Source organism: Accipiter gentilis, chromosome 8 (assembly GCF_929443795.1).
Source record: "Accipiter gentilis chromosome 8, bAccGen1.1, whole genome shotgun sequence".
Lineage (NCBI taxonomy): Eukaryota > Metazoa > Chordata > Aves > Accipitriformes > Accipitridae > Astur > Astur gentilis.
The window spans coordinates 42,709,970-42,735,589 of NC_064887.1; the positions used below are offsets into that span (position 1 = coordinate 42,709,970).

The 25,620-nt window shown below is 41.3% G+C and overlaps 1 protein-coding gene across 4 annotated transcripts; it reads left to right on the forward strand.

The window, feature by feature from the left end:
• Positions 1–338: 338 nt before the first annotated feature.
• UPF1 (UPF1 RNA helicase and ATPase) lies at positions 339–24,505 on the forward strand. Of its 4 annotated transcripts, none has more exons than XM_049807217.1 (24): positions 339–636; positions 7,654–7,796; positions 8,227–8,316; positions 8,879–9,046; positions 9,962–10,142; positions 10,720–10,881; positions 11,532–11,616; positions 11,799–11,897; positions 12,103–12,220; positions 13,072–13,231; positions 13,345–13,463; positions 13,739–13,903; positions 14,146–14,260; positions 14,456–14,599; positions 15,048–15,261; positions 15,475–15,592; positions 17,233–17,389; positions 18,370–18,512; positions 19,224–19,398; positions 20,098–20,179; positions 20,701–20,862; positions 21,206–21,423; positions 21,878–22,000; positions 22,120–24,505. In XM_049807217.1, exons 1-23 carry the CDS (start codon positions 412–414, stop codon positions 21,995–21,997), a joined length of 3,363 nt encoding a protein of 1,120 aa, XP_049663174.1. In that variant the 5' UTR covers positions 339–411; the 3' UTR covers positions 21,998–22,000; positions 22,120–24,505. The 4 variants fall into 4 exon arrangements, with proteins under 4 accessions (XP_049663174.1, XP_049663177.1, XP_049663173.1 ...); XM_049807220.1 differs by having other exon boundaries at positions 12,112–12,220; XM_049807216.1 differs by having other exon boundaries at positions 8,879–9,045; positions 9,952–10,142.
• Positions 24,506–25,620: the final 1,115 nt, after the last annotated feature.

A 25,620-nucleotide genomic window follows, 5' to 3' on the forward strand; every position in this document is an offset into this window, starting at 1 on the left:
CGCGCGGCGGCGGCAGCAGCAGCAGCCGGACGGTTCCGCTCGTAGCGCCTCGGGGCTCGCTTCTCCGGCGGCGCCTCGCCCGCCGCCTCCGACCGCTTTTCTCCGCCGTTGGCTCCGGCCGCGTGGGATTCCCGATTCCCTCCCGCCTCCCCGCCACCCCCCCCCCCCCCCCCCCCCATCCGGAGCGGGGCGGGCGGCGGGTTCGTTAGTGGCCGGCTGGCTCGCGCGCGCGCGCGGCCTGGTGCGCGCGGCGGATCCCGCCGCTCGCGTAGCGCGGGTGCCCGGGCTCCCTGAGGTGAGGCCCGGCCCGGGTCGGGTGAGGAGAAGAGAGAAGAAGGGGGAGCGGAGCGGGGGTGGGGTGGGGTGGGGGGGGAGCTGGGGAAGAACCGCTTCTCCTCGCCGACCGCCGCCATGAGCGTGGAGGCGTACGGCCCCAGTTCGCAGACCCTCACCTTCCTGGATACGGAGGAGGCCGAGCTGCTCGGCGCCGACACTCAAGGATCCGAATTCGAGTTTACCGACTTCACTCTTCCCAGCCAAACCCAAACCCCGCCCGGGCCCGGGCAGGCGGGACCGGGACAGGGCCAAGGTCCCCCCGGAGCGGGTCAGGGACCGCCGGGACCGATCGAAGCACAGGTGAGTCCCCGGTCGGAGGCAGCGGGGGGGGGTTGGGGGGGTGGGTCAGGGCGTCTCCGCCACCGGGGTGGGGGGGTGCGGAAGGGGCGGGCGGGCCCGGCCGTGGGGCCGGCGAGGGGAAGCCCTGGGCGGGCTGTGGGGTTGGGCCCTTTCCCCCCCCCCCCCCCCCCCCCGCTCCGCTCCTCCGCCTCCTTCCCCGGCAGCGCCGGACGGGGAAGTGGAAGCCGCTTGTGGCTGCTCGCCTGCCCCGTAGAGAGAGGAGGTTGCCGGCGCCGGAGCGGGCCCGGTAGCCGGGCGCTTTGCTTCTGCCCTGGAAATAGAGGGGGAGAGCGTTGAGGATAACGCTTGAAGGCGGTTGTCCGCTGGTAAAGCCGGCGAGGTCCGCGGCTGTTATCGTGACAGTTGTGTCGCTTTTCGGTGCGGTGTTGAAGGAAGAAGTCGGAAACGCTTCTGGGTGTCGTTTCGGCTTCTTTTTCTCTTCAAAAGAAAGATGGCTATAGGTGGCATTTGGTTATCAAAAGTTGGGCGCTGAGGAAGTTGAGCGTTACTTCCTTTAATTTTTCTCTGACTAAAAGCAAAATATGCTTTTAATTTTCTAATTTTTTTTTTCTTCTTTGCCACCTTTTCTGCGGCACGGTTGCTAGCCTGGTTTGTTTTGGGTTTGTATGGGAGTGACAGTCGATCTGGCCTGAGATTTAAGTCGAGAGGCCTAGTTCCCCATAACTTAAAAAACGGTGGTTTTATTTTTTTTAATATGGTCTGTTGATGGTTGGTATGCGCGTGACAATTGTGTTTATTTCACAATTTACAAAGGAGAAAGTAAAGAAGGAATTAGGGTTATGTGCTCACAAGTGAAGAAGTCTTGCAAGTGAAGATACTGTCACTGTGCTACATCTTGACTGTCTCCGTAGCAAAACCAAAACCCCTTCCACGTGTTTTAAAAAGTCAAACTTTTTCTCCATTTAAAATCATGGAATCTTCTGCTAAATTTCATTGCATCTATATAAATACTCATGTAGTCCCATTCTTAACAGTTAAAGGTTTGTACGTTGTCGATGTTTTAAAGGATGATTTTAAAGAGGAGTTGAAATGCTTTAGGTAACTTTTTAATCCTGAACCAAACATAGTTTGAGTGGGCTTGATTTTTCCTTTTACTTGCAAAACCTGACATATCAGGATCTGTAAATGGTAGAGCTGTGGAAACAGAAGTGAGCAAACTGAAAACAGGCCAGCCTGTCCAGGCGCTGAGAATCTACAGGTGTGCAGCACAGGACTGAAGGTGGTATTATCCTGTCCGAGCCGTATCAGGTTTATCCCAGGACAAATTTGATTTATTTTCTTGTGCTTGAAAGTGCTCAGCATACCGCCTGGGCGAAGCTGCCGTGCGGTGACTTGCTCCAGGTTAGTGTGTTTACGAGGCAGAATTAGCAACGTGACCCCATGGGCTGCATGTTTATTTTGTTTGCTTTTACAGCTTTTGAATTTGGGTTTGGTAGACTTTATCCAGTTTGAGCACTGAGATATCAGAATTATTAAGCAGTGGTAGTAAAATCTTGTCTGTGTACAGCCAGACTATACATTAATTGATTAAAAATGCAGTTTTAGTAAAGTCTTAGTTTTTAAAGCTTTAATGGGTTGTGATCATTCCAGAACTCCTAGTAGAGAAAATGTGGCCAGAAGAAGAAGAAAAACCACCCCAAAATAAGCCTCATAAGCTAAAAGACCAGATGAGAGGATTAATTTGTCTTTTTTTTGTCTAAACATGTTTGAAAAGCCTTTGAAGTTAAAAGAAAAAAAAATATCTGGAGAGCACATTCAGGTACTAGTATTAGTATGCCTATAACCATCTGTCCTGGCAAGAAGGAAAAGATATTTTTATTATTATTATTTTAATTTTTTTTTTTAAACCGAGTGCATTTATGATGTTTCCGCAAACTCTTGTGGTCATCCTGATCCTTGTTTATACTCTAGAAATTTAGGGGGGTTTGGGGGGGAGGGTGGGGAAAGGGAATGGACCTATTGCAACAAGAACTCTCAGAAGATTAATAAGTATAGTGTCCTCCTGAGCTGAAGTACAGCAAAACCCAGATCCCTGGATCTGTTTAGACTTGCATGTTTCAATGGTCTTATGAGTGATAAGATCAGAAATTGTGTATTTTTAAAGATTCTGGGGAAAATTTTGCTGCCTTCAACAAAAAACTTGTTTTGTCTTTTGGCAGGAGATGTACTAAATAATAGCTTCTAAGGCCCTAAAATGGATCACATACATTTTGCTTAATTAAAAGTTGTCACTGTGATTATAATTAAAGCTACTTGAATAAATAATCTTTATTTGAAGCTGATAAACATTGGAGGTATATACTTTTACTCTGCTGTTCCATATTCTGGTATCTTTTTAGTGTCCTAGTGTTTAAAAATATTAGTTGAGCAATACAGAGCGCCTAATTTCTTAAGAAAATGTGATTGATTTGGGCAGTCTATAAGAGCTTCCTTTCCCAACATATATTTAACTAATAGTTTAAGAGGATGTTGTTACAATTGATTAGTGTCCAATTGACAAAAGATAGTGAGAGGTTAGTAGCGCAGAAGCAATGTCTACTGTTTGCAGAAAACTATATTTCCATTGTTTACATGTGATTAAAATCAAATGTAGAAATAGATATTTCTAAATATTTTAAGATAAATTCTGATTCCTGCCTTATTTTTTTCATTCTTCCAGGCAAGGACTTAGTTTATGATGCTAGGAGGCAGTCACATGCTCAAGGAGTCTGATGGACAAGGCACATGGTGTTAATGTGTTAGCTAAGCTGTTGAGTGGTTGAAGGAGGCTGGGTCAGCTAGTAGATTTTTGGTCTAGACTATGGAGGCTGGATTTAATTTCCAGTTCTAACAAAGACTTTTTGTCTTAGCAAAATGACTTGCTCCTTGTTGTGCAGGTCCCCATGTGGAAATACAGCTTACTCCACGGTGCTTTGGAGGTGGTGTGCAGGTGAATGTTCTCAGTAATATCCCCTTCCTTATTTTGAAAGAGAAAGCAAATCAGTATAAGAAATTATAATAAGGTACTGTAAATAGCCTATAGCTTTAATGTAAGCAATGTACAAACAACAAATAGTTGAATTACCCATGCAAGTCTGAAAGCGTGTATTTTTTTCTAAAGCATGAGGGAAAATTACCTGAATCAGGACAGTGTGACTGGGTGTCCTGCGGCTACTGTGCAGTGTTGAAGTGCATTGCCATGACTGATTGGACTGCAGTCTTGTAATGAGTACTCCTAGCAAAATACCTACTTAACTGCAATTAGTTTTCTTGTTACAGCTTGAAATGTACCACTTTGAAGTAGAACTACATGAAGTGGATATAGCTGCATTCACCTGTGGATCAGCTAGAGGTGGGGGGTATTTTAGCCAGAAGGACGGCGAGAGATTGAGATGACAATATTCTGTTACCTCTGATTTGGGGACTCACTTACATATGGTCAGGAGAAGCGACTACATAGTCTGATTTACCGTTCTGTAACTCTTTTCCCTGGACCTTTACTGTTGTCTCTTGAACAGTATTTTAGAGGCCAAAAAAGGAGCGAGGGAGGGACCAGTACCTTAGTGGTAGTTTCAGAGTGCCTCAGTGTTCAGATTGCTGTAGCTGTTAAACTTGCTGTGCCAGAAGTTTCAGTCAACACTTTTAAAATAGAGAAGCCCCCCCCCCCCCCCCCCCCCGGCTTATACAACAGTTGATGGTGCCAGATTTTTAATAATATGCACATAGGCTAACATCACAGTAGGTTTGAGAACAATAGTTGAGTCACTTCCTCATTGTGTGCCTGCCAAGGCCTAGTACTAGCTGCTGGATTTTCATAGTAACAGGTGACATCATTCCTGCCTAACTCTCTGAAAGGGTAGGAGCTCCCTGGGGTGTAACTAACAGTCACCTGGTGCAGAAGTACAAATAGCTTGCAGTTGTTGTAGTTTCTTGGTTTTCTGCCTTAAAAAAAAAAAAAAAAAAAGCTTTACAACTTCATTACTGTTCAGCAATCCAATTTTTTATGAGCACCCAAAAAAAAAATTGAAACTTGTCAGCTGATGTGTATAATAATGTGTTATGGCTCTTTGGAATAGACTGATAGAAATGGACCTGTGAATGCCTGGTATTCGTGCTTCTAAGAAATTCAGATTAACTTAGGCTTTGGCATTCCACCTGTCCCATGATCAGTTATAAGTTATCTTCATATTTTGTAAAAATGGCACTATCTGTTTAAAATGGATACTTATCTTCAAACATCTGTGGAGATGCTATTGCACAGTGAGCTGGTTGGATTTGGGTTCGTCATACTAATGGGTTGTTGTATGCTACTGCAATTTCTTTGGTTTTTTTCTTTTTCCCCTTTGCTTCTTTTCACATTCTACACTGATGGCTCCTCTTGGCTGATCTTTCTATTAAAAGCCAGTACTTGAAAGTAACATCATGTTGTGGTTTAACCCTAGCCAGCAACTAAGCACCATGCAGCTGCTCACTCACTTCCCCCCCACCCAGTGGGATGGGGGAAGAGAATTGGTCGGGGGGGAGAGAGGGAGTAAAACTTATGGGTTGGGATAAGAACAGTTTAATAGAATGGAAAGGAAGAAAATAATAATGACAGTAATAAAATAATTGGAATATACAAAACAAGTGATGCACAATGCAGTTGCTTACCCCTCACTGACGGATGTCCGGTTAGCTCCTGAGCAGTGATTACCCCTCCTGGCCAACTCCCCCCCGGTTTATATACTGGGCATGACGACACATGGTATGGAATATGCCTTGGGCCAGTTCAGGTCAGCTGCCCTGGCTGTGTCCTGTGCCAGCTTCTTGTGCCCCTCCAGCCTTCTTGCTGGCTAGGCATGAGAAGCTGACAAATCCTTCACTTAGTCTAAAGGCTGCTTAACACAGCTATGTTTTCAGTTGTTGCTATCAACATTCTTCTCATACTAAATCCAAAACATAACACTATAGTGGCTACTAGAAAGAAAATTAACTCTGTTCCAGCTGGGATAGAGTGAAACCAGGGCACATGAATAGGAAGTCATACCATTTAGACTGGGTTTTGCAAATGCACCTCATTTCATTTGAAGATAACGAAACAAAGTGCTATTGAGTCCAGTTCCTTACTGCTGAGGGCAAGTGTGAAGTGGCTTACACTTACTTTTAAATTTAACTCTTGCAATTGGCTGTTAAATTTCTACGTGCAATGCTGAAACTAGTTGGCATGGAATCTAAATGAGACTTTCAGAGAAGTAAGCTCATTTTGATTTTCTTATGAGTTGCAGCTTTAAAATGCTACAGCAACTATTTTTATTAAATTTCTTTTAATAAAGATTTAGCATTGTTCTCACTGTGGACAGCTTTCTCATCTCTTGTCAGAGAATTAAGTTACAGATACCAGCTAAATTGCATTAAAAGTCTAAGTGCAAAAGAGTTATTAAAATACTGTCTTGATAGACAAAGGCCTTGAGTGATTCTTATGCTCCCATTGATTAGCTAGTTAAAACTTTCAGAAATAAGTATTTATCTAACCTTGTCTAACCCCATACCTTTAGAAACAATTGGGGGGTTTAATACATCTGATGGTTTTGTTTTGATAGGGAAGCTACCTCACAGCACTTCTCCCAAATGTTTTCTTAATATTGTGCTTATCATTGCAGTCACTGTGGTGGTCCCTCTCCCACCTTTTTCCAGTCAAAGTTAATGTGGATTATGGACTGTATGCTTATTCTCTTGGATTTTAGCGAGATCTTGCTAGACAGTTCAAAGAATCAAGTGATTGAGTGAACAGGGTTTTGGAGTGGGTGGGGATCTAGCCATCTTGGGGGTTCTTGACAGCTTCAAGTTAAGATGCTGAAGCTTCCTGTGGCTGTTAGTCTGCAGAGATGCAGCTGTGGAATTAAACCCAAACACCTGTGAGGCCCAAGGGGCAACAGCTGCTCTGGCCATGCCAAAATCTGATTTGTGACATTCACAATTCTTGCTCCTGCCTGGTGGTAAATACACTGTACTCAGTGTTGCCAAAAAGGAGTTATTTTTAACTTGAGAAGGACTTGGTGTGTAAAGAAAATGCTGACACAGCACCAAATGTTGCAGAACTTCATGGTTCTGGCAGTTAAGTGTATTGTCAGTGGAAAGAGCACACCTGTTCTGTGTGTGCTGTGTTAGCACACTTGATATCTGAAGTGTGTTGCTCTGAAAACTTGAGCTGTGTTACTAGTTTTGATGGACTTTTACAGTTTTCTGAGATAACTTACACATCATTTTTTAAAGGAAATCATATCGTAGCTAAAACAAATTTAAAGTAATGCAATAGTGACTGTCATACCTGATGTATTTAAGTGTGTTTCTTTGATTGTAACATGGTTGGTACATCTTGAACAAACAATACTGCCTGGAGAGTTAGACACTCTGCTGAAAACCAGTTTCTATTATTTCTTGCACTATTTCAATATTTTTTTTTCTAAATTAGGCTTATATGACAGCAGGTTTCTCGATTACCTGCTCTCTATTGTCCAAGTGTCATGAAGTTGTGCTTCTGACACCTTGGCAGGGAGAAACATTGAATTGGTGGATAGACAACAGCAGAAATGGGTGGAGAAAGTCCTATACAATAAAGAACCTGTTTTCGGCAGTAAAATGAAGGATGAAAAAACAATGTTTGATACTGCTGGAATTGTCTAAATGGAATTTTGTGTGTTGTGTAAGACTGTTTGGAAAAATGTGTTCTGCAGAAAAGCAATCTCCTTTTGTTAACTTTCTTCTACTTATCAGTTGTAGTGTAAATAATCCTGTAAAATAGGAGCTAATGAAGCAAATATTGATTATATAACTGGTATCTGAAACTGGTGTTTCAGCTTTTACCAGCATTTTTCTTTACTTTTGAGATTTTCCAAATTAAACACAAGTTTTTGCTTTGAGGAGTAGGGGTTACTTTCTTTGGCTTTATGTTTTGGAGTCTGTTGATTGTATAACTTAAGCACTGACCTCATATTTCAGGTTAATGGACCTGATGGCATTCTACAGAATGGAGCTGTGGATGATAATGTGGCTAAAACCAGCCAGCTTCTGGCAGAATTGAATTTTGAAGAAGATGAAGAAGATACGTATTACACAAAGGATCTTCCTGTGCATGCTTGCAGGTAAGACCTAATCTTTGCTGCAGGCTTATTATTTCCAGAGGGCAGGAGCGCTTCGTGTGAGTGAAGGGTGTATGCTTAGAGGATTTTTTGGATTGTGAGAGCAAATTCTTTGGAGACATCTATGTACTGGTAGGAAGATAGTGCCCTCTGGTGAGTTCTTGTGTACGCTTACAGCTGCCAGGTCCAGCAGGTCTTTGACCTCCCTTGAGGAACAGGAGGCTAAGCCAACATAGAGATGGTAATGGTGGGAAATGTTAAAATACTTGTGACTCAGAAGTTTACCTCGTATCTGATGCTTTTACCAACACTTGTGTTCCCTAATTTTCACTTTCCCTTATTTTTGTATACTACTACGTAGTTTAAATCTTGTATTTGAATTTTCCTATAAGCAGTACCTAATCACTTCCTGTTTTTTCATTTTTAATTCCAGTTACTGTGGTATCCATGACCCTGCTTGTGTGGTTTACTGTAACACCAGCAAAAAGTGGTTCTGTAATGGGCGTGGAAATACATCTGGCAGGTAAATGGTCAAATGATGGAAATAACAATGACAGTCGTTGTTTTAGAATGTGTTTGTTTTGAAGTGGTGCGATGGCTGTGACTTACATTTTGGTGATAATCGAAGTCTAGTGACTTAAATGTGAGCCTCCAGCCTCCTCTTTAGCTTTTATGCTGTTATCAACTTAGAGCTTGATCTCAGCAAAGCTTGAATCACTTCTGTGAAATGATCTTGCTGCTTCTTCCCTCATCCTGTCTTCCTGCAAAGCACAGCAGAACTGATGCTCTTGACCAGTGGAGTTTTTGGAGGCTTCTTTCAATTACCAGTAACATAAAAAGAATTTTTTAGGCATTCCTTATTCTTTCACACTCATCTACCCTAAAAACACTCATGCGCTGAGAAACCATTGAAACTGTGTTAGCAGTATCTTTGCTTGGATGAAAAGAGCAAGATCTTACCAATGTCTGCTACAGTGTAAATAGATTTTGTTTGTGTCTTTTAGTAACTGAGCTGATATATTAAGTTAGGACTAAATGTGATTTTCCTATTAACTCATATAAATGTATGTCCTCTCTGGTTTCAGCCACATTGTTAATCATCTTGTGAGAGCAAAGTGCAAAGAGGTGACTCTCCATAAAGATGGACCTCTAGGAGAGACTGTCTTGGAATGTTATAACTGTGGATGTCGTAATGTGTTTCTCCTTGGCTTTATTCCAGCTAAGGCAGACTCTGTGGTTGTTTTGCTGTGCAGGTGAGAGAATGCCTTTGTTGGCATGTTTGTGTCAAGTCTGTTGCATAACCTTATTTCTAAAGGGCAAGGCTTGCTTTCATTTTGTACCAAAATATATTTTATACTCTAATTTGCCACCATTTTTCCTTTAGGGGATTGTGCAGACTTCATGAATTGTATACAAGTAGATAATGCAATAAAGGGAAATCCTCTTATGCTAGGCAAATGTCTTGGTTCTACAGAAAAGTATTTCTCCCAAATGAAACAGTCCTTAATGGAAGAAAGGTGTGTTTCTCCCTTTTTAAAGTGGGATTTTCAGTTTTGGAAGAGTAACAGATCAGTTCAGGAAATTACTCTGGAGCCCTACTGGAGTAGTGACTGTATTACACAGTATGTTTTTCTGTCATCTCGTAGAATCATTTGAAGATGACAGTAGATTGGAAATTGTTCTCTGACAGGTTCTATCAGAAATCATGATTTTATAATTGCATGTATTTTAATTAAATGCTGTCACTTACCGTGTATTTGACAGTAGGTGTGTTTCTATGGAATGAGTTCTTCTATTTGTTTAAACAACAGATGGGAAGTAATCCCAAGTGTTTTCTGATATATTGTATGTGTGCATAGTCTCAATGGACTGTAACCACTTTCAAAGGTGAGTGTCATATTTATTATTTTGGATGCTGAAATTTTAAATTCTTGAAACACCCAATAAATACAACTTATGATGCCGAGCCTTCCCAGTTTTGAAATGGCAAATATAGGAATTAAAAAAGAATTGGCCCAGCAGGTTAGGGTTGTTTTGTTTTTTTTCCTTTTAAATGAGTTACTTGAGTTGTTCTAAGAGCGTGATAAACCTATTTTTACACTTCACATGGTAGACTTTTTCTTACACTTGTCTAATTTAAAATTTTTTTCAATATTTTGGTTGTGCAGGCAGCCATGTGCCAGTCAGAGCAGTTTAAAGGATATTAATTGGGACAGTTCACAGTGGCAGCCTCTTATCCAAGATCGCTGTTTCCTTTCATGGCTGGTAAAGATTCCATCTGAACAGGAACAGTTGAGAGCACGTCAGATTACGGCTCAACAGATTAACAAACTGGAAGAACTTTGGAAGGTATGTACTGCTTCTCAAATTCCAGTTATGTTTTACCAAGTGCCAATTTTGTGGGTTTTACGAAGGAAGGGCAAGACTGTTTTAGCAACTGTATAAGGTAGGGAATTTACTCAAATCAGATGAGGTTTAAATCCTGCAGATTTGACAAGCGATGCAACTGGGAATTGATCAAAGGATTCAGGAGATCGTTTATCAAAGTAGGAAGTTTCACCCTTAGGTTCTTCAGCTCTGTTCAAGTTGCACTGTCAGGCAATCTGAAAAAACATCTTTCCTTCCCTATATGAAGTCCTTCACTTGTTTCTGCTTTATATGATGACTAGCTGAGTGGGGAACTGTTAGTCCATGCTTGGTATTCCGTTACTGCTTTTTGAGAGGTTTTTCTGTACATCCTTTAAAGCATAACAAACCTGACTGGATGTGAGTGAGAATGACATATAATGTCTTGGTATAGTTCTAACAAGTGGTTATACCTTCTGTAGTAGTAAAACACGGTATTGTAGTCCTGTTACACAGTGAGAGATTGTCATTTGTCTGTACTTAAAACTTTGAAACAAAACATTTGTGCTTTAAATTCTAGGAAAATCCATCTGCAACCCTTGAGGACTTAGAAAAGCCTGGTGTTGATGAAGAACCACAGCATGTCCTGCTTAGATATGAAGATGCTTATCAATACCAAAATATATTTGGTCCTCTAGTCAAGCTTGAGGCAGACTATGACAAGAAACTCAAGGAGTCTCAGGTAATATGCTTGAAATATGCCTGTTTGAGGAGGCTTCTGACCAGCTCTCTGGTATCATGGTCACTGTCAGCTGCATAGAAGGATGGCTCAAGTGAAATAAATGTCTTAATTACAGTTCTACTACATCACAGTAGTTACAGTAGTAATGATGATATTTGATAGCAAGAACAGGAAAGAAAAATCCTCAAACTGAGGTTTTAAAAAAGAGCTTGAAACACTTGCGAACTTCCATCTTTTCTGTGTTCAAAGTTTATCTTTCCAAGAACCATGTTGTATTGTAGAACTGTGCAACTTGGCCACCTTCTTTCATGTTATCCTCAGAACCTGCAGTTACCTTTGTCAGTCAGTTTCCAATCAAACTTGAATTATGTGAGGTCATGCAAGCACTTAGTGAATGTTTTAAAGGTGGGGGGAGAAAATAAAGCAGGTGGTGATTAGGATTTTTTTCTTAACTCTTGTAGAACAGGATTATCTTCTGCAGATGATGTGAACTCAGTCCATAAGAATAAATACAGATATTTGTCTATACAGTGATATTGAACAGCAAGTTTTGTGTTTTCCCGCTATTTTGAAGTATAGGACAGTGAGGACCCTGGTAGTTGGCAAACTGCTCTTTAAGAACATAATAGATGCCTTTTCTTTGCCATTAGACCCAAGATAACATCACAGTCAGATGGGACCTGGGCTTGAACAAGAAAAGAATTGCTTATTTCACTTTGCCAAAGACTGATTCAGGTAATGACAGCTTGATTGTATGTTTTGTCTGGGTTTTTTTTAATGCCTGGTGAATAACATCAGTGGTTAAAGAACTGTGATGATCTGGCCTGGGATGTAAGATAGTACTGTAAGTGTTCTGTGTTGGGGGATGATTGTTCATTGGTGAACATTTTTAAGAGCATTTTTTCCTTCCTTTGTAGATATGCGTCTTATGCAAGGAGATGAGATCTGCTTGAGGTATAAAGGAGACCTGGCCCCTTTATGGAAAGGAATTGGTCATGTTATCAAAGTTCCTGATAGTATCCTTTACTTAGTGAGCCTTCAGGAAGGCTTAATCCAAGCTTGAAGTCTCTCCAAGAAATCAGTAAACATGTACAAAAGTAATTTTGAGATAATTTTAATTAGTTGTGGGGATTTGCTAGGGAAAAAAACCACCCAAACCCAAAAGATCAAAATTGGGAAAAATAAAATTCAAATTTTTGCTATAGATTACTACTTAACGAGGTTCTACAGATTATGGTGATGAGATAGCCATTGAACTGAGGAGCAGCGTCGGAGCGCCTGTGGAAGTTACTCATAACTTCCAAGTAGATTTTGTATGGAAGTCTACTTCATTTGACAGGTATTGAGAAGGCACTTCAAAGCTTGGCAGATAGTGGGTGCAGTTGGTGTATATATCTTCCTTTACCTTCAGTGAGAATTTTTGAACAAGAAAAGCTGTATTGTTTCATGACACCACCAATCAGAAATCTGAGTGTGCCCAATGTATCAAGGCTATGAACACGTGATATCTGGTTCATAGAGCAACAGGCCTAACTTTTACTAGAAATAGAATTAACCTGAATGCTATCAAATTGTCGATTTTTCTCATTTTGAAGGCACATCTAAGGTTTGTTGCAAATACATCAGGGAGGGAAATTTACCTTATGTTTAGTAATACTTGGAATATAGGAAGAAAAACTGTTTTGTAGTTTGGCTTCCTGAACACTGGTCCATCATGAAGTGTTCTCTGATTTTAGTTGGCATTCCTAAACTTCGAATTGTTTTAACTAGCTGAAATTCCAAGACATTTGAATCAGCTGTGAGGTCGATAGACTTCAGATATGCATCTACTGCCATTTTGTAAGATAAGAGTTTGTTTATTATCCTGAAAGAGATACATTGAGTACAAATCTTCCGATCTTGCACCTAGAATTACTATTGCAGATTCTGTCAAAGGCTGGTGTTTCTCTACAGGTTTTTTCTGGTTATAATACTTCGTAGTATTCACATGGGGGAAAAACAAGATGCGTGTTCTCGGAGTCTAATGTTTGTCTCTTAATTCTGTTAGTAATCTACATTGTTCTCTTGTCCCAAGGTATATTTTAATTTGTGCCTGATGTGTAATTAACCTTTGTGTAGGACACTTGTGGGTAGTTGTATTTGAGGTCATACTGATTTTTTTTTTTCCCCCCTGTCCTTCCCTCATTTCAGAATGCAGAGTGCTTTAAAAACATTTGCTGTGGATGAGACTTCAGTGTCTGGGTACATCTATCACAAACTGTTAGGTCATGAGGTAGAAGATGTAATTATTAAATGCCAGTTGCCAAAGCGCTTTACAGCACAAGGACTTCCTGATCTCAACCATTCTCAGGTAACCTCATCTCCTTTTTACTACACACAAAGAATATGATAAAGGATGTACGAATAGAGGTTGTAACTTCTTATGCATTGAATGCTAAATAGCAATAAAAAATTTTTTAATAGGTTTATGCTGTGAAGACTGTCCTGCAGCGTCCTCTGAGCCTTATTCAGGGTCCCCCTGGTACCGGAAAAACAGTGACATCAGCCACAATCGTCTATCATCTGGCTAGACAGGGCAATGGGTAAGAGCTATTCTCTCTAAGTCTTTATGTGTGAGGCTACTTTATTAATGGTTGAAGAATCAACTTGATTTTAAAAAAATCAAAATAACTTGTATCATTGAACTAAAGGTTTTCTAGAAGTATATTTTTCTGGGAAGACTTGTGCTTATTTCGGAAAGTATTCTTCCCCAGCATATTTTTTAGGGGATGTGTTGTAACACATGATTTTATTACAAGTCTAATGGAAAAAAGTATACAGCTCATTGAGACTTACTTTTTGCTTAATCTTTTTCAAGGCCTGTGTTAGTCTGTGCTCCGAGTAATATAGCTGTAGATCAGTTGACTGAGAAGATCCATCAAACTGGACTGAAAGTGGTTCGTCTGTGTGCTAAAAGTCGTGAGGCAATTGACTCTCCTGTATCCTTCTTGGCATTGCATAACCAGATCAGAAACATGGATAGGTAAGAAATGGTTGAGGGGGGCAGGGGAATGAAAAAAACAACTTAAGTATTGTGATGGACACAGCTGACTAACTGTGTAACGATGACAGCATGCATTTGCTTGATGTGATAACTTTTTTGGTTCTTTACTTGTGTCAAATTTAGTCTTACAAGTGAATTTCAATCTAATCCTACCAAGTTGTTAATTAAGCCGTAAAGGAAAATTAAAGCAAAATTCCTTTTATTTTTCTTGTTTTTCCCAGCATGCCAGAGCTTCAGAAACTGCAGCAGCTTAAAGATGAAACTGGAGAACTGTCATCTGCTGATGAGAAACGTTACCGTGCACTGAAACGAACAGCGGAGCGTGAATTACTTATGGTAAGGTTCCATTGGGTCTAGCAGCTTAAATAATTGCCTTCTCCCACTTGAGGCTTAGTTGCAATTTGCTGGTGGAGATCAGACTACAATTTAACTTTTGGGGGGATTCCTGGAATGGTATTGAATACTCTTCCATGTAGAAATATTGTCTGTTGATATCCTACTTGATTAATTTCAGTTTCATTTCTGTCTCAGAATGCAGATGTGATCTGTTGCACGTGTGTGGGAGCTGGTGATCCAAGACTTGCAAAAATGCAATTCCGCTCCATTCTGATTGATGAAAGTACACAGGCTACTGAGCCAGAGTGCATGGTGCCAGTTGTCCTGGGAGCAAAACAGGTAGGATCCATTGGATTTCTTCAAAGAAAATTTCATTAAAGAAAGAGTTTATAAATAGAGGAAGTAGCATCGAGCAGTAACATTCACAGTATAGGCATGCAGGGGTACAAAATTTTTTCCTTTCGTGGAAAACGCTTCCATACTATAGATCCAAATGACTATTTTGTGTTAGTCCTGTTTTCTGTTTCCACGGCATAATCTTTGCCTAGAACGTGTTGGTCCTGCTGGAACAATCTGGAGACTGAGTAAGATTTTATTCAGAAATGATGAGCTGAAAAGCTAGTTGACACTAAAAGTTTATAAGCCTTAGATTAGATCTGAAGCTTCTTATAAGCCAGACTGATTAGTTCCTAATATATTTTATAGTAGGATATTGCTATTGTTTCTAGCTATTGGACAAGTTTCAGAAAACAAAAACTTAGATATCTACAAACTTTCTTTTCCACAGCTTATTCTTGTGGGTGACCACTGCCAGCTTGGTCCTGTTGTGATGTGTAAAAAAGCTGCAAAGGCTGGCCTATCTCAGTCTCTCTTTGAGAGGCTTGTGGTGCTGGGGATTCGTCCGATTCGCCTGCAAGTGCAGTATCGCATGCATCCTGCACTTAGTGCTTTTCCATCCAATATCTTCTATGAGGGTTCACTCCAGAATGGTGTTACTGCAGGTAAGCAAGAATGGTACTCCTGCAAATTACTTTCTTTGTCATTCATTAAGGATCAAAGGAAGGATTCTTTAATCTAGATGAGTTTGTTAATACATTAGCTAAAAAAGAGAATTGCCACTGCACTTCTGAGTCTTTAAGGTGCTTTGATGTGAAAGTGAGTGTTCTTGCTAGTTAAGCAGTGCTAACTTTTTTTACTGTTTTTGTGCTCTTCAGCGGACCGTGTGAAAAAAGGGTTTGATTTCCAGTGGCCACAGCCAGATAAGCCAATGTTTTTCTATGTTACACAAGGACAGGAGGAAATTGCCAGCTCAGGCACCTCTTACTTAAACAGGTAAACAAAATTCAACACTGAGATATAAACTTACACTGGGACAAAGTGTTTTTAAATATCTCAAATTGTAAGGGAGATTGTTAAATGAAACTATTAATAATCCTGTGACACCCCTTGGAGACAGTCACAATTAAATGAAGTCAAGGGAAAGTGCAGTATACAATTCCTGCTGCAGACCAAATATCTTGGCATTTCTCTATCCTTCAGAATCTCTGCAACAAAACTCATAGTATTCTGTAGTCACTGTGACTTGTGGTGCCTTGCAATATGAATAAAGGCATAAGAGCTAAATAAAGGGCTTGTGTTTTTGAAGAAGAGCTACTTTCTGTTTCTGTGCAGGGTGGTATCTGTACTTCAAATGAGTCAACCCACAGACCTCAGATGTGTTGTGTGCTGGGACACAGTACTTCAGTGCTATTGATTCTTATGTTCTGCAGTAGTTCTAAATTAATAAAATGCTGTTTCCTATTAACAGCTATGATTGAAATTGCTTGTATGCTTTTTTGTAATAAAAGCTGCCATCAAGGATAGTGCAGACTGACCTGCATTTCAGACTTGATTTGCCCTAGGCTCCCTTTACAGTAAACAAAGAGAAAAAGGCATCTCCAGAGGGAGCAGTTCAGATCTTAAGTGTGTTTGAATTGTTCTGTGGAGGCGCGTGTTTTCCTTCACTGGTAGTATAAGGAGCACGGGACAATTAAGTGCCTAATACGTTGGATGAATTTGGGCCAGCAAGTAAACTGACTGCAGCTGCAGCAGGAAATACTGATCAGATTGCATTTTTGAAGCCAGAATTTCAATAGCTTCTGAAGCGGAGTCCTAAGTCTTAGATTTTGGTGGGGGTGTGAAAGGGAGGGGAATTCAAATTTCTTTTTTGTATCCCTTTTTTCTGCACATTCCAACTTCTTTTTGAAAGAATGAGCCTAAAACACTTTGCTCCTCTTGGTTGTATGCATTCGTTCATGTGCCTGGAAGGGAAACCAGACCAACTTATGAAAAATATCTGCTGTGATATTTTTAATCTCAGTCTGTTTCATGAACAGCATGTGCAAGACTGCTGAATGCAGCAAGCCAGATTGTGCACAAACAAATGGCATGATAGTTGGCTGACAGGGAGATTGGCATTAAAAACATTCTATATTTAAAACTTTAAGATAAAGCAACTGAAGGATCTGTTTGCACAGCAGGCTGGATCATTTTTAATGATCTCGCTCATAAAAGTACATGTGTACATTTAACTCTACTAAGAAGTTCCATTCGGAATGATGGCCACCATGAATCTTGCTATTTCAGGAAGTCTAGTTGTGTAGTTCTGAGAAGGTGGAGGTATATGTAAGGAGAAATTTCTGTGTCATTCTGAGACCTTTTTTTGAGATGTTGGCTTTTGCCCATATTCCTCTGGCTGTGAATATCTGTGTATGGCCTAAGTTAAGAGGTGGTAGTGGTGAATGTTCCTGCAAAGCTTAAGCCAAATTAATCTGAGTGCTTGAACAGTCTAAAATTGATCTTTTTCTTGAAGTAGCCTTTCTGACAAAACACTAGCAAGGTATATATGTCCCAAGTTTTTTAGACCCATTAACTTGCAAAAAGTTAGCCCTAATGCCTTGGTTCTCCTTAGATAAACAAATCTGTCTTTCTAGGACGGAAGCTGCCAATGTGGAGAAGATAACTACAAAGCTATTGAAAGCTGGTGCCAAACCAGATCAGATTGGCATTATTACTCCTTATGAAGGTCAACGATCCTATCTGGTGCAGTACATGCAATTCAGTGGTTCCTTGCATACAAAGCTCTACCAGGTACAGAGTCATTGCACAAATGAGAACACTTGGATGCAGAGAAGCTAGAAAAGTCAGATATTGTGAAACTTCACAATGTTTTCACTTTTAGTCTGGCTTCTTAGGCATCAGTCTGTGTTTATTCTTCAGTAATTTTTGAGTTTAGCTGATTGTGGTTAAAATAGACCAGGGAGAAGAGTTTAGGCGGTATCAAATGCCAGTAAGTGTCAGGGGAGCAGTTGGCCAGATAAAAGAGAAAGCCCTGTTGAGGTCTCTGTTGAAAGGAAGGCTTCAGTGAGTCCGTCATCTGAGGACTCATTGAGGCGCAGAAGGGAGAGGTCATGAGTGCTTCAGCTGTGGAAAAGCTTTAGCTTGTATCTTAGATAAAAGCATCGTGCCAAGAGACATGCAGGAAACCAAGCTCCATAAATTCTGATGGTTATACTATTCATTTGCTGGAATTCTTCTACCAAACATTAAAATCTGTTGCTACAAACAAGGTGGTTGTATGTTTAATATAGTCTGTTTTGCAATATTGAGAACTTGGTCAGTGTTTTCACTGAAGGAAAACTTGGTGGAAATACTCTTACTTCTGCCAGGAATGATCTGTTCCTCTGATTCAGGTTTCTCGGTAGCTGGGAGCAGCAATGCTAATTTGGACCTGTCTTACTACGAGGTTTTGGAATAGTCAGCGGTCTTTTTGGCAACATACCTAGAAAAGGGATGCTTTCCATAGTGCAAATGCCAGTTTTAGGGAAATATGAGAATCATAAAGCAGTGAACATAAAAGTAATTTGTCCTAAACTGAGACTGTCTGTTCTCCTTTAGGGAAACTATTTAGTGACTAGTGGAATTACCAAATCATTCGTCATTAGAAAAATAACATTTTTGTCCAATGATTGGAACTGCTAGTGCATGGCCAATGCATTTTGTAATGCCTGTTGGTAGCGTAGCTGTTTTGCACTGTGCTTGCGTGATTTACATGTTTTCCTCTGTTTCAGGAAGTGGAAATTGCAAGTGTGGATGCCTTCCAGGGCCGAGAGAAGGACTTTATTATCCTTTCTTGTGTGAGGGCCAATGAACACCAAGGAATAGGGTTTCTGAATGACCCCAGGCGTCTTAATGTAGCTCTTACAAGAGCAAGGTAAAGTAAAATTGGGCAAATTTTTCTATTCTAGAGACCTAATTCAGTCTGCTAAAGCATCGATACAGTCTGACTAACAAAAAGTCTGTGTTTTATGGGTAGCGGGCCCATTCCCTGCTGCACCTGGTTTAAGGAAGCCTTGAATGATTTCCCAATTCCTTACAATTTACAAGAGCAATTTCAACCTAATCAGTGTTACCATTTGGCATCAGTAGTTTGTAGAAGCTGCTGTGTCGTTCCCCTTTGTTTGCAGGACAGAAGTCTTCCCTTCATCTGCTGCTTCATCCTTTCCAGCAACCTTTTTTTACCATTTTGCTTGTCTTAATGGATTTGATTACCGAGAAGGGTGATGTGGAATCAACACTATATTGGTTGGTTTCCTTGGTTTCTGCAAGCTTTCAAACCAATACAGGGTGGTGGTTGGTTGAGTACACTGATGTGTTTGGCCAGCCTGCAAAAGGAAGCTTGTGATGATTGAGAAACTGGCTGCAGCAATCTCTTTTCAAGTGTTTTGTCATACTACAGAAATCATCTTCTGTAAACAAAACAATTGTCAGGGTCTTCTAAACCTACCATCGTGGACTTCTGTTAGGTGCCTTGATTTACTGTAAAAGAGATAGACTTTGAGGCTGTTCTGACATTAAAAATAAAGCCGTGTTACATATTACTTAAAGTTAATTTTAGTTTTTCTGTTTGTCTGTTGTTGTACAGGTATGGAGTAATTATTGTTGGGAACCCAAAAGCACTGTCTAAACAACCACTTTGGAATCACCTGCTGAATTACTACAAGGAGCAGAAGGTTCTGGTGGAGGGACCACTGAATAATCTCCGGGAAAGCCTTATGCAGTTTAGCAAGCCCCGGAAACTTGTCAATACCATCAACCCAGTAAGTTGACCTCTCCTGTCTGTCAGGTGTTTGTGGTGTGAAGCAATTGGGGGTTGATTGATCAACTATAAATGGATGGAATAAACAGTCACCCACATAGCCTCACACACCCACAACTTTCCATTTTTGTTGCCTAGTTAATGCAGTGTGACCCAATTAAGTTGCTGCTTCAGCTGTTTCTAAGTTGAGTGCTTGTAGAAAAGCCTTTATGGTGCTTTTTTTATTGCTCTTTATTTACTGCAAAATTTTATGAGGGTGTAACTTCTGAGGTGAATGAAATGTAAAGTAATTGTTTTGTGTAGAAATGGCAAGCTCATTAGGCACGTGTACTTAATAGCATTGTACTCTAATCCTCAACCTGCAAGTTTTATACTTAGTCCTTTAAGTAGTTATTGGGGAGAGAAGCTTGTCAGCTATCACAGAAGGACAGTGGTAGGAATAGAGCAAGGGGAGAACTATCATCAGAACCTAAATTCACCAAATGTTTCACAATTTGAGATAGGCTGCCTATAGAATCTTTATTACTTTATCTTGTTGTCATGATGTAGTTGAAATGGTAGTGGTGTATTTTTCCAGCACTTGTAAAGTATGCATGATCTGTGGAGTTTTACTGGATTTTTACCTGAAATAGCTTACACTGAAGCTGCAGTGCAAAGTTTTCTATGCAAAGGCTTTGTCTAACTCCTATAATGCTTCCAGGGTGCCCGTTTCATGACTACTGCGATGTATGATGCACGTGAGGCTATTATTCCAGGATCTGTCTATGACCGGAGCAGTCAAGGTAAAGGAAGCTGTCAAAATTAACACCTTTATAGATTTACTTTTTTCCCCCAACTAATCCTTGGGGTGTAGTATCTTACAGATATCAAACTTTTAAATGTTTGAAGAGCCACTACAGAAAAATATGGGATTTAAGAACTGAAGATGTTTGTGATATGCCTGGATTTTGCTCTCTGTATGTAGAAGCCCCTACAGTCTAATGTGATGTCTGCAGAGCAAACGAAAAATGAGGGGGAAAGGGAGTGTGTGTAAGCATTTCAGGAATCTTAGATGGTGCTGTAAAAGAGTAACTCTGTAGGAATGAGCATGTGTTAGATGAGTCTCTGACATTTTCAAGTGTGGAATAAATGGTGAACTAGAAATATTGGTGGTTCTTGGCAGCGGTAGGCTTGTCCTTTCAATTTTTGGTCCTGATTTATCTTGCTCACAAGTCCTCCCAGTTCTGTTAAAAGCAGGAATGTTAATTGATTTTTAAATATTTGGGATGCCTGAAATCACTGTGGCTTTTCCTCCCCTTCCCAGGGCGCCCATCCAACATGTACTTCCAAACCCATGACCAGATTGGGATGATTAGTGCTGGCCCCAGCCATGTCGCTGCTATGAACATTCCTATCCCTTTCAACCTTGTGATGCCACCGATGCCGCCACCGGGATACTTTGGCCAGGCTAATGGACCAGCCGCAGGTATGGGGGCAAGGGTAAAGCAGTACAAAAGCCATGTTTTAGGTCTGAAGTTGAAGAATGGCTTTTGTTACTCTCGCAGCAGTGCTGATGAGAGTAGACGTGCTTCAGTAATAAGTCTTAGTTGTATGGAGTACAAGCCCAACAGCACTGCAGCCTCCAGTGAGTGTCCCTTTGTCCTGCCTACACTGGTGGTTCTGCCTTTCGATTTCTCTGCACCTGCTACGTTGAGTACATATAAAATGTTGCCTCTTGCGAGTGATCAAGTCTTTATAGAAACAGTTAATTCTCACGTGTTGGCATGTGTCAGACTTCTCACTGTTGGTTGGGATAAACGCTTTTCCAGGACGTGGGGCGCCAAAAGGGAAGACTGGTCGTGGTGGGCGCCAGAAAAATCGTTTTGGGATTCCTGGAACTAGTCAGTCAAACCTTCCAAATAGTCAAGCGAGCCAAGATGTGGTGTCCCAGCCTTTCTCCCAGGGTCCACTGACTCAGGGGTATATCTCCATGAGTCAGCCGTCACAGATGAGTCAGCCTGGGCTCTCCCAACCAGAATTATCACAGGTAAGCATAATTTTGATGTGTAGTCTGCTCTTTTTCCTGGGTATTGTGTTGGTGATCTGTATGTATGCACATCCTTGTTTCCTAGTACTGAGGAAAACAAACTAAAGCCATTTTCAATGACAGCCACAGCATTTCATACTCCTCCGCTTGGTGGACTCTCTAAGTACACTCAGGCATAGAAGTGAAATGCTACATGTATAGACTTCAACTTGAGCTGTAACTTTGAACTGCTTGCCTATTCAACAGCCAGCTATTGCAAAAACTTTTGTATTTGTGGAAATTCTGCAGCAAAAAGAGTAGATTTTTAAACTAAAACACAACCAAAAAAAAAATCCCCCAACAAAACAAAACCTCTCAGACTTTATCATTAATCATGGCTGCCAGGTTCTGCTTTGTAAGGGAGCACTTGAACTTGATAATGAGTTAGAGGCTTAACACACACTTTCATTTTCAGGACAGTTACCTTGGTGATGAGTTTAAATCTCAGATTGACGTGGCGCTGTCACAGGACTCTACTTACCAGGGTGAACGTGCATATCAACATGGTGGAGTGACGGGACTGTCACAGTATTAGAGTGTAAGGCACTTGAGGTTCACTCCTCTGCTTCTTACTCCCTGATTTAAGTTCATGAACACAGTGTTTGCCTTAAGAGTGATATCCCTAATGCAACTGTTGTTTTGCTTTCTTGCTTTCAGGTTGAGGAAGAAGAGCTAAGCTTGCGTGGAGCTTAGTTCATCAGCATTTTATTCTGGGTAATAAAAAAAATAAAATAAAATGGATACCTGTTTTCCACTGCTAAAACTGAAGCACCACTGTGTGAGAGCAACAGGAGAAAGAAACCAACCAACGGAGAGGAGAGAGAGAGAAAGGAGCGCGCGCGAGAGAGCCCACTGCTAGCTCACTGAGACAAGGAGACTGACCGGAGAGGAGAGAGAGCACCGAAGGACTGGCTGGCGCCTCACGGGGAAGGCAACTCACCCTGAAATGAGTGGTCAGCTGAGTCCCTGCTCCCCCAGTCAAACAAGCTCGAGAGAAGGGCCTTAAGCAGGTTTCACTTCATTCCATACTTCTCTTTGCGAGCAGGGCATTACTTTTCAGAGCAGATGGGGAGAGGAAAACCCTCATCTCAGAGTTGTTCTCGTTTTAAAGGGGTACTATATTTTAGCAGTAACTGTTTACATTTTAGAAGCAGAGTATCTGAGAAAGAGAGTGAGTTCCTGACTTAAGTGACAGCAAGCCAAGCAGAAATCCAGCGGAACATAGCTGATGCTCAACTCTGAGATGCAGGTTTTGTTGTCCAACACTGGCTCTGAAATCCTAGTGTCATCGTGTCGCCCACATTCTGAACGGGTCTTTCGTGACAAGGTGGTTTTAAAGAGATTCTTTCAAAGGAGCACTGAATTTTTAGAAGTTTGTCTCTGAATTCTTAGTGGTGGACCTGGGAGATCCTTGTTCTGAGAAGCTTACAAAAAGTTTAAAACAAAACTAAATTAGAGCACCAACCTTGAGAACTTTCAGTGTGATTTAAAGTTGCAGCAATCAGCCTCTTCTTCCTACATTGGATAGCAGTTAGAGTGAAAGGAGCCTGCGCGCTCGAGCAGGAGGAGGGTTTCAAAGTGTTTTCTGTATGCTTTAATTGGCTACTGTCTGGACTCTACTCTGTGAAAAACAAGCCTTTCTGTAAGATGAACTTTGCGCTTGAAAGGGGATGGGTTCCTGTGCCCTTCGGCCCTGGAGGAAAAGATGCTAACAGGCCTGCTTTACTCACTCCCTCAGATCTGGGGAAGAAGTAGTGGAAACTGGGGATTATATTGGTTTTGAAGTAAAGACTCTACAATGTTACTGAAGCAGGTTGGAAAAATGGACAAAGCAGGCAGTTGTTGGAAGGTGGCCTCTGATAGCTGGGTATAATTAGAGATAATGGGTTAGGCTTTTGTGTGGCTTCTTCGGTGATTAATGCAGATAGCTGAAAAGATTCAGGTGTTGAAAACCAAACCCGGAGCCTATTTTTCAGGTAGTGGACACGGCTGTGCCATCAATGCTGGCTTGAGAAATAGCTGGAAGTCAAAACTGAAAACAGCACATAAGAGAAGCCATCCAATTTCTAAGTTGTACCCATGTCTTAAATAAGTCATATGGGAACACTGGGAGCATTTTATTTCTGTCTAAACCTTTTTAGAAACAGCGCAGAGAATTTAAAATTCCTACAGACCCATTTTTATCAGATCCCTAAATTAGACTAACCTCTACCTCCTAATTGGCAAAGAACAGTAGAGTGTGATTCACTAACCTAGGTGTTTTTAAAGTTTGAATTAAGTTAGCTTTATACTCAAAGGGCTCCAAGTGTTTCTAGTCTTTTTTTTGGGGGAACTCAAAATACCTCTCATATGAATGTACTTAAATGATGTAAACCCCACTTTTTGTAACTGGGGGGGAAAGCCCTTTCATTACTGTCCTTTCTGTAGATTGTTGACCCGCTTTCATAACCTGTATTTGCTGTAGTTTTTCAAGAGTGTCTCTCCCCCAGTGCAGACCTGGTGTAGCATACCCACAAACCGTGAGTAGTGTGCACATAAACATGGAACAGGTGTTCAAAATTTTTGTTCAGTCCTGCAGTGAACATAGTTCAAGAACTGCAAAAGAAACTTTCCAGAAATGAAAACCATTCTTTTCTCATAAAAAGCCTCCAGAGTTTAGACTTCTAAAATGTGAAAGAATGGAGACACAGGCCACCTTCCTTCCTTGTAAGATGGACTGTTTTATTTATTAACATTGCCGAAGGGCTTTTTAATTTTTTTCCTTCTGTAGGCTGCGTAGTTGCATAGACTTTTCTGATAGGTTTAAGCTGTAACCCTCTGTGCAATGCAATCCATTGAGTAATGTAACCCCCTCCTCTCCCCTCACCCCCTTTATTTCACTGATGGGAATGCTTGCCTCTGCTTTGTGCTGGTTTTTTCCTTTGTAGCAGTTACTCTGAGTTTTATAAATCCAGACATCAGTGCTAGCACGGTGTTACTCTTTTTTGATTTTGTCTCAGTTTGTTTTAAACCTGTTTGTCATCAATAAAAATATTAATAAACAGCTCTTGCATTCAAGGTGGCCCCTAACTTTCAATGATGAAACCATGCAACACTCATTAAAACTTAGTCTGATTGTATAAACTTCAAGTTTATTACTTTTTTTAAACACAGACTAGTACAAAAGTGTGGTGTGTGCATAGCGTACATGGTAAGTAAGCAAATGAACTGTGACAACTCTGTTAAATGCCCTACCCCTCTTCCCTCCTCTGGCTCAAAGGGGACCATGAGGAGCCCTGTGGTGGTGGTCTGTACCCATGTGTGGGATGCAGGGGGGGGAGCTGCAGGAGTTACAGAGGGCTGGTTCTTGAGGTGACCAGTCCAGCCTGGAAGAGCTCTCCTCCCTCCAGCTTCCCCCTGTGCTGCAGTAAACACAAAAATGGCTTTTACCTCTGTTACAGGCAGTTGCTCAGCAAAGCTCAGTCTGGCTCTGGTCATGGCTCAGTGTCTGCTGAAATGCAGCTTCAGCATTTAGGGCTGGTCTTGGCACTGCCCTGGCTATAAGCTGATTACAGCTACGCTCCGGGGCTGTCACTGCTGTAATTCGCCTCCTCACACCGCTCCCCAGACTCTCAGTGCTTGGACAGCGTGATGGAGGCAGGCAATTGCCCTCCATGATGTTGGAGAACCAGGTAAGGAGTGAGCCTGACTCACTGCATGTTAAATGAGCTGAGCCCTTAATCTGCCACAGCACAGGCACAACAAAACCTAATACTTAATCCTGCCCATCTTAAATTTGAAAGAAATGGCTCCTGCTTGCTTTAGTTAAGTCAGTCCTACTCTAAGCCCTTAAAACAAATTTGAGTGCTTGAAATGGGTTTCAGCATATCTCTTGTGCAGCTGCTGGAGTAAAGCAGGGCTGACCTGCCCTGGAGCTCTCTGCTGGTCCATGGCACTGTCAAGAAACACATTTGGACCTGAAAACATTAGTACATTACACAACTAAAGTACTCGAGCTACTCCAGTCCTGGTCATCAGCTACACAGTTCAGGGGTGTTAGCAAAAACACTGCACAGGGAAGGGGAAGACATTTCCTCTGCAAACCCAACAGTGGTTAAACCTTCAGTGCTTCCCTGGAGGGAGAAGGCCCAGCTTAGCTTGGTAATACTTCATCAGACC

Bases quoted from the DNA above. Each gene is read 5' to 3' on its own strand.
- UPF1 (XM_049807216.1), top strand. From the start codon at position 412: ATGAGCGTGGAGGCGTACGGCCCCAGTTCGCAGACCCTCACCTTCCTG. The intron at 13,464-13,738 runs GTAAGAGCTATT...ATCTTTTTCAAG, and splicing joins CTGGCTAGACAGGGCAATGG to GCCTGTGTTAGTCTGTGCTC. The intron at 14,600-15,047 runs GTAGGATCCATT...TCTTTTCCACAG, and splicing joins TTGTCCTGGGAGCAAAACAG to CTTATTCTTGTGGGTGACCA.